The 8,444-nt window shown below is 50.2% G+C and overlaps 1 protein-coding gene across 1 annotated transcript in view; it reads right to left on the bottom strand.

Annotated features, from left to right (window-relative positions):
* Gramd2a (GRAM domain containing 2A) overlaps nucleotides 1-7,693 on the bottom strand; it is a 10,689-nt gene extending 2,996 nt beyond the window's left edge. The window contains exons 1-8 of the mRNA XM_005369517.2: nucleotides 7,583-7,693; nucleotides 6,877-6,952; nucleotides 6,271-6,374; nucleotides 5,504-5,602; nucleotides 5,184-5,255; nucleotides 4,260-4,322; nucleotides 2,670-2,814; nucleotides 2,332-2,428 (exon numbers count right to left, since the gene is read on the bottom strand). Coding sequence (XP_005369574.1) covers nucleotides 2,332-2,428; nucleotides 2,670-2,814; nucleotides 4,260-4,322; nucleotides 5,184-5,255; nucleotides 5,504-5,602; nucleotides 6,271-6,374; nucleotides 6,877-6,952; nucleotides 7,583-7,693 — 767 coding nt within the window. The remainder of the gene's footprint in view (nucleotides 1-2,331; nucleotides 2,429-2,669; nucleotides 2,815-4,259; nucleotides 4,323-5,183; nucleotides 5,256-5,503; nucleotides 5,603-6,270; nucleotides 6,375-6,876; nucleotides 6,953-7,582) is intronic.
* Between the last annotated feature and the right edge of the window lie 751 nt (nucleotides 7,694-8,444).

Below are 8,444 nucleotides of genomic sequence, written 5' to 3'. Positions count from 1 at the left end.
AAAAAAAAAAAAAAAAAACAAACAAAAAAAAAGTGATATGTAGTCAAGGATGGCCTTGAAGTCTGAGCCTTCTGTTTCTAGTTCCAATTGCTAGGGTTATAGGCACATGCCGTCGTGCCTCATCTATACAGTGCTGGGGATCAAACCCAGGGCTTTGTGCCTACTAGGGCAGCACCCTACAACTGAGCTACACCTCCATATGCTTTTTTAGTTTAGCTTAGTTTTGTTTTAAGGCAGTCTAAATACATAGCCCAGGCAGGCCTGGAACTTACTAAGCAGTCCAGACTGAACTCAACTCCATGATCCTCCTACCTTAGCCTCCAAGTTACAGCGTGGGATTACAGGCGTGTGCATCAAGTGCCACCTAGGAGTTGAGCCTTTCTCCTGAAGAAAGGGCATTAGTGGAGGCTCACCAGAAACAGCAGGAACATTCCCCTGTTCTCCAAACTAGAGGGTTTAAAGAGCCCTTTGCTCCTATGCATTAAATAGGCCTGGCATCATTCTTCTTAAAGGCCACAGGGATGGCTTGAGACTTGTCATCGCAGAAATATCCTTACAGTTAGCAAGAATTCTATCTAGGCCCTTCAGCTGAGCCACAGAGGAAACCAGTCAAAATGATTTTCTTTCTTTTTCTTCTTCCTTCCTTCCTTCCTTCCTTCCTTCCTTCCCTCCCTCCCCTCCCCCCCTCCCTCCCTCCCTCCTTCCCTCTCTCTCTCTCTCTCTCTCTCTCTCTCACTAGCCACCTTGGTTTTCCCACAGCTCCTCCAGGGCCATTAAGGTGATGTCTCTAAGCCGTCCCATTCCCCTACAGAGGCTGGGGCTGAAAATCAACCTAGACGGCAGAGACAGAGGACGTGGATGATGAAGGGTTAACAATCTAAAAGCCTTGGGTGGGTTGAGATGCTCCAGACAGGAACATTGACTTGACTGAGAATACCTGTGGGAGTATCTGAGCTCCACAGGCTAACCTCACTGGTATCTCCCACTTCCAGACTTCAGGGGCACTGACCTGCTGAGGGACTCTCCCATCCCAAAGCTCCCCCTTTTCTACCCTATTAAGATCCAAGACCCCCATGCCACCCAGATGCAGTCTCAGCCCTTCAGCTGTCCTGATTAAAGAACAATTCTGTTTCTGGAGGTGCCTATCTTTCACCCTGTACTTCCATGTTGCCTCCGGGAACCCCATCTAACATTTGGTGCCCAAATTCAGGATCCCACATCCCAGCCCCTCGCATCTCAGTCCCTTTTCTGAGACCCATATCACATAGCATGTGGCCCCTTGCCAATTTTCTAGGGCTTAGCAGCCACCAGTCTCAGCTCGAAACCTCTGGGTTTTTGGCCGGCAAAGTAAATCAATGTGGGTCTTTCCCCTCATCTGCCTCCCCCCTCCCCCCGACTCCTGTTACTGTCTTCTGTTCTCCAAAGCAGAGGCCCTTTGCCAATTGTCTACTGGACTGCATGTACCACCAACTCAGCGGAAGGTAAGGCCTGGCTAATATCTGGAAGTGTACCAGCCCCAGGCCCTCCACAGCTCTGGGAGTTCCTAGACTTTGACCACATGACTTTTATAAACAGAGGATGCCCTCTTCTGCAGATGTGGCTCCTCCCTTCAGCCACCTCTGACCCTGGGCAATGACTACAGCCTCTCTCCCCAGGCTAGTTCAAATGAGAGACACTAGCCGGGCGATGGTGGCGCACGCCTTTAATCCCAGCACTCGGGAGGCAGAGGCAGGTGGATCTCTGTGAGTTCGAGGCCAGCCTGGTCTACATAGCTAGTTCCAGGACAGGCTCCAAAGCCACAGAGAAACCCTGTCTCGAAAAACCAAAAAAAAAAAAAAAACCAAAAACCAAAAAAAAAACAAAAAAAACAAATGAGAGACCCTGCCTCCATATAGAAGTTGGAAAGCAATCAGGAAAGACACTTACAATGTTAATGTTAAACTTTGGCTTTCATGGGCACAGGTATATACATGCAATCACATACATTTGAACATGCATGTATATATACACATGTTATTTAAAAAAAAAAAAGAATAAGGAGAGACTAGTATTTCTCTCAGTTATCTGATAGCTCCCCAAGCCTGGGAAGCAACTTTTCCTTTTCTCAATAGTTTACCCTGCCCCTTGCCATAGCACTGCCTGAGGTCTGAATATGGGGGGACTCAGACATAGAGCTGGGAGGATGGGTCACGAGACCTTCAGAGCTCGGAGTTGCTCTGGACCATCCTCTTAGGTCTAGGTAACAGTCAGCCCTTTAAAACCCCCGTAAACCATAATCACCATGACGACTGCCACTCTGGGTTCCAGACCTCACTTGTTATAGACACCTACATCACAAAGATGACTTTGAGAAGCCGAGAATCCCACAGCCTCAATTCCTGGTCCATGGTGGGCTCTTCCTCCAACACATCTTCCTCACAGACGGCCTCTGCAATGGGAGAGCAGCTAGGCATCTTCCTGGGGCACTCGGGGTCCCAACCAGAGTGGGGCAGCTCCCCCTCCCTTCATGTGCTGAAGCTGCTTGGGCTCTTGGATTTTCCATATGGATTTGGAGAAAGAAAGAAACAGCTCTCAGAAGCCTGGCTGGCCATGCGGGGCTCTTTGCATAGAAGTGAGAAAAAGGGTGAAGACTCTGCAAGCAGTTGTCACAGACAAGATCCTGAACTCACCAGACCCTGGAGGCTTTCTGGAGGGGAAGCAGCTATCTGTGGAGTCTGTAGGTATCCGGGAGACACAAGAGATGTTGTCGGGGAGTGACAGGGAAGTGGAGGCTGGGCACACTTTTCTCCACTTCATCTCAGGGATAAGGACTTCCTGTGGGGAAGACGGACCATGAGCATCCTTGGTCCTAAGGAGCCCACTCCAGGGTTATCAAGACTTTCTCCAGATGCCTCCTCAGGAGAGGACTATAGCAACAGCATGTCTCTTCTGGAAACTCCCTTGGCTATATCATCCTTTGGTCAGAAAACATCTTTTAAGTATTATTAATTGTAATTATACCATTCAGTATTACTACTGAAAAGACATTTGGTTGAATTTTATGTCATTTTAAATAATTTCATATGTATACAATGCACCATAACCATTTGTTACCTTCTCTTAACATTTTTTTTCTCTTAACATTTTCACTCTTGCCCCAGCTGGTCCTTTTTGTCTTAGCGTCTTGTCCCCGCCTCCTTTCGCACCTATTGCTGCATGGTTGTTGTTTTTGATCCACTGAGTTTTTGAGTTGGTTGTATGAATATGGGCAACTTATCAGTAGCCTTTAAAACACTGAAGAAAATGGAACCCCTTTCCCCAAACAATATGTCTGAAGACCACAATGAAGAAGTACAGTGGTCATCTTCGGTCAGACAACCCGAGTTTGTGCTCAGATCTGAGCTCAAGACTGCCTCAGATGGTACAAATTATGACTTATTTAATCTAACTCTGAACAAGCCGCTGACCTTGGCAGAGGTGAATATGGTTCCAATCAATACCAAAGGAAACAATGACTTCTCCCCCTGGCATGATACTCTGTAGACTGCATGCCGGACTAAATGCTTTATAGTTACCGAGGAAATCTAAACACTTCGAGGTCACCAACACTGCATCTCTGCCCTCAAAACTCAACTGAACCTACGCAGGGCCTCAGCTCCCGGAGGAAAGCAGAAGTCTGGGTTGTCAGGGACAGCTTTGGGGTTTTTTTTTTTTTTAATGTATTCATTTTGCTTGTATGTGTGTGTGTTTTGCCTGCTTGTATTTTTGTCTGTCTGTGTTTTGCCTGTTGTATTGTGTGTTTTGCTTGATGTATATGTGTGTGTCATTTGCCTGCTTGTATTTGTGTGTGTGTGTGTGTGTGTGTGTGTGTGTGTGTGTGTTGCCTGCTTGTATGTCCTCTGCAAGAGCAGCAACCACTCTTAACCACAGAGTGTTCATAACCACAGAACCACCTCCCCAGCCCCTGACTTTGGAGTTCTTGTCTAAGGACATGTCTGTGGCTTTGAAAGTCCTCCTTCCTCTGAGAAAAGAAAGAGGATGGATGACTGGCTTGGCCTCCATTTGGTTTGGGACTCAGCCCAGCCAGTGTTTGGGGGACATACTTTTGTCAGAGTTGGCAAATCTGCTGAGGCCCTGTGTGCTCCACATGGCATGCAGTCTAGGAGCCCCTTACCAGTGTGGCCACCGGCTCCAGAACCCGTACCCTAATTCTACATGGTGGCCCTAAGGTTTTGGAGCCCCGCTTCCTCGCAGGCCCTGGCTCCGGCCTCAGCTCTCACCGGAGACTCGCACTCCACCTCCTCGGGGCACTTCCTCACACTCAGACTCTTCTTGCTGGAAGGCTGGGGAGGAAAGGGGAGAAACAGGCGAGATCAAACACTGGGAGGCCCCACAAACAAGCTGCCTGTGTCGGGTTTCTGCACAGTGGGGAATTGGGGGTGTTTTGTACTACTGTAGGGGAGCAAATCCCAGGCAACTCATTTTCCATGCCCCTGTCCCCACCCTACTTCCCTTTCTTCACCTTGGCCAGAGGGTACACTGAGATTCTTCTTCTTTTTTTTTTTTAACACGTTCATTTTCTTTTTTTTTTTTTTAAGATTTATTTATTATGTATACAACATTCCTTCCATGTATGCTTGCATGCCAGAAGAGGGCACCAGATCTCATTATAGATGGCTGTGAGCCACCATGTGGTTGCTGGGAATTGAACTCAGGACCTCTGGAAGAGCAGTCAGTGCTCTTAACCTCTGAGCCATCTCTCCAGCCCCCAGAGGGTACACTGAGAAGCAGTCATATGCCCCTGTATCTCTACACTTAGGAAGCATAGGTGGGGACACACCAAGACTGGCCAAAAGATAGGCCAATGCTGAGTGGTGGTGGTGCACACCTTGAATCCCAGCACTCAGGGAGGTAGAGGCAGGTAGATCTCTGTGAGTTCAAGGCCAGCCTGGTCTACAGAGCTAGTTCCAGGACAGCCAGAGATACACAGAGAAACCCTGTCTCGAAAAACAAAAACAAACCAAAAGATATACCCAGTGATGCAGAGTTCAAGTACAGCCTCTGGTGTATTGAGCTCAGACAGTAAATCCCCTCTCTCTGCTCCCATTCCTGGTGCTAGAGAGACAGGTTAATCTCCCCGAATTGCCTTCTCCCACGACCTGGGTGCGGTCTCCTAGATCAACCTTTGCCTCTGGGTTCCATACCTGCAGGTGGGTGCAGACCCTCCTCAGCACGTCATATACGCTGTCCCGGGAGAGCAGAGACACAAAGATGTACTGGGACATGGAAGGGAACAGAATGGACTAGAGTGAGATGGGGCTTCTTGCCGCACCAGCAGACCATGGCCATGGATCAGGGCCAAGCCCAGAGGTGTACGGGGCCGTGAGAACCAACAAGACCACCACCTGGAACAGCTACAGGGTAAGAAGTCCAAGTCTGGGAGTAAGCAGGCCAGCATCGGGCCATGAGTGTCTAGAGCTATGGTGGAGAGAAGGAGAGGTTGTTGGCCCAGAGACCCACAGACCTTCTGGCTGGTGTTGGTGGTGATGGCCAGTCCATTGGGAAGGAGTCGCGCCATCTTGTGTTTTTTGATCAATTGTACAGATACCACAGGAATGACCACCTGAGAGAGAGAGAGAAAGAGAGAGAGAGGGGCGTGCTTCTCTCAGGACCTACCCCACAAAGAAGACAGTGGGCGTTCTGCACTGGAGCAAAGGATAGACACAGCTGGCACTCAGCCAAGAATGCACACCCTGGTGAAACCTTGCTTGTGTGTGGTAGCAGGGGGCATCTAGGCCTTTCACAGTCTCATTCAGCACCCCCTTCCAACTATCCCTACCTCTGTGCCCGAGCCTGGATAACACACGCTGCTTCAGATTCTCCTCTGCGCATGATCCCTGTTATCCAAGACTCCAAAGACAATTGTTTGACTACTCACCGAGTCCCCTGAGCTGGCCCTTAATCACACCAGTGACTCTCCCTGAAAATGACACCGCACTCTGACCCTGGAATTATTTCTAAGATACCTGAAGCCAGTATAATTTAGCTGTCCATCGTTCAGGCCAGCAGATGTAGGATCGTCTGTGTTTTAGGAGGAGGAGAACTACTTCCCTGAACATGGGGATGAGATACCTTGAGGCTGCTCATCCAGACAGTGAGAGGCTTCACCATGTGCTGAGGACATGGACAACAGGCATGGCTAGAGGCATGCCTACAGCAGGAGACCGTCCCTCCCCTGGTCCCGGGCAGGGGCCCTACTGGTTCATAGCAACCCTCACCACTCATGACTACCTTGACATCCTTGCCAAAGAGGCTGGCGTGGAAGCAGAGCCAGTTTGGAGAGATATAGAGCCGGCCATGGAGAAGGAGGTCTCTCTGGAGGGCACAGGAACACACTGGGAAGTCAAGGAGAAAGGATGGCCATGAGGAAGGATAACCCAGAGAAGCCCCAGGTCTGGATCCTCTTACCTTTTCACCTGTCCTCAGACTCTCCTGTCCCCATCCCCAGTCTATCCCACAAGCACGCAAAGGGTCCTTCTGAGAATCCTAGTGTCCCACTCCACACCACTAGACTGCTAGATGTTTCCTCTTTCTCCATTGCCCACAAGGTCTGAGCAACTTCCTGTCCAGGTCTCTAGCCCCAGATTCCTGTTACCTCAGGAACAGGCTTTACCCTGCCCAGAGAAGAGAATTTAGCTTGTACAAATGTCCCTATGTGCTCAGGCAGGGGACAACACTGTCTGCAATGAGAGCAGAATGGAAAGAGCTTTCCTCCCACAAACCTGCAGAACTCAACCCCGCATCCCAAACCACACTGTCTCTCTCCAGTTGTTCCCACATGTAAACTAAGCACAAAGGCTCCCAAGAAAGGCCTGGGTACCCACCAGCAGGGCTCACCTTTGAGAACCATCTCCTCCAAGGGGATGTCTTTAAACAGCTTGTGGTACTGCTGGTTGTATTTGCTCAGTGGTGTCTGCAAACACAAGACCCGGCTTTGAGGGGGCCCTGCTCTGGTCACCGGGAGATAATGCTGTTTACCCCCCCCCTTTTTTTTTTTTTTTTTTGGTTTTTCGAGACAGGGTTTCTCTGTGGCTTTGGAGCCTGTCCTGGAACTCGCTCTGTAGACCAGGCTGGTCTCGAACTCACAGAGATCCGCCTGCCTCTGCCTCCCGAGTGCTGGGATTAAAGGCGTGCGCCACCACTGCCCGGCTCTTTTTTTTTAAATATTTATTTATTATGCACACAATATCCTCTGTCTGTGTATGCCTATAGGCCAGGAGAGGGCACCAGACCTTATTACAGATGGTTTTGAGCCACCATGTGGTTGCTGGGAATTGAACTCAGAACCTTTGGAAGAGCAGGCAATGCTCTTAACCACTGAGCCATCTCTCCAGCCCTGTTTACCCCTTGGTAAGCAGCAAGGGTGTGAAGGGCTGAGTTCCAAGTCTAGCTTATCTCCTGGTAATGTTGAGTTCTTACAGGGAGTGGTGACTAGAGGGAACACACTATCCCCATCAAGGCAAGCACTCTCACTCAGGTCTCCTGGGCTTCTGCTAACACACCTCCCGCAGAGAGCAGACAAAGGTGGCCTCCACACACTTACCCCTTCCCGGCCATACTTCTTTATTTCTTCACCCTTCGAGCCTTCTGACCAGTGTAGGCTGCAAAGGAGACAATCCATTCCAGGGACAAGGAACCCTTGAGTCCGGCCCATGGATCCTCAGTGCCAGCTCTGCCCTGGCTTTGAGCCAGAAGATTGGAGCAGAGATTGGCGACTAAGGCCCTTCTCTAAGAAACACGGTAAAACGGTAAGAACTGTAAGCGCTGCTCATCTCCGGGGAAGGGCACTCGCGAGGCCGCCTTTCCAAGCAGATTGGAGTGCAACACCCACGAAGGTATGCTTGGCCTGAGCCACCGTCTCCCACAACGCTGAGGAGCTGCTCAGCCCTGAGCAGAAAAGACACCCCAATTTCTCTAGCCAAGGAGTAGGCAGAGGCACAAGCAATGTGGGTTCAGGGACCACAGTCTAAGGGTGTACAAGCCGGAAGCGTTAGACTCACAGCTCCAGGGCCATGATACAGACAGATCTGCCCTCCGTGCGGCCTCCTGGGGCAGTCTGCACCTCCTCACTGACTGACTGAGGCTACTGAGCAGGAAAGAACATGCTGAAATACAAAGCAGTGCTCTGGCCAGGTTGGCCCAAGGACAGGTGGGCAGGGAGGGGCTGGTAACCTGAGAAGCCTGGTCCCTGCAAGGTCCCAGTGCACTGGGTCAGGCTGGAAGGGTGGGAGGAAGAGGCCTCAGCAGGCTATGCTCAGCCTACAAGGTGTGCTAAGGTGTTCTGCCTGACTCAGACCTGATTCCCCCACCTCTCTTATTTATATGTCTGTGTGTGTGTGTGTGTGTGTGTGTGTGTGTGTGTGTGTGTGTGTGTGTGTGTAGGCCAGAGGACAACCTTGAGAGTA

The sequence above is a fragment of the Microtus ochrogaster genome, unplaced genomic scaffold (genome assembly GCF_000317375.1).
Source record: "Microtus ochrogaster isolate Prairie Vole_2 unplaced genomic scaffold, MicOch1.0 UNK49, whole genome shotgun sequence".
Taxonomy (NCBI): Eukaryota; Metazoa; Chordata; class Mammalia; order Rodentia; family Cricetidae; genus Microtus; species Microtus ochrogaster.
This window is presented reverse-complemented; position numbering and strand designations above follow the sequence as displayed.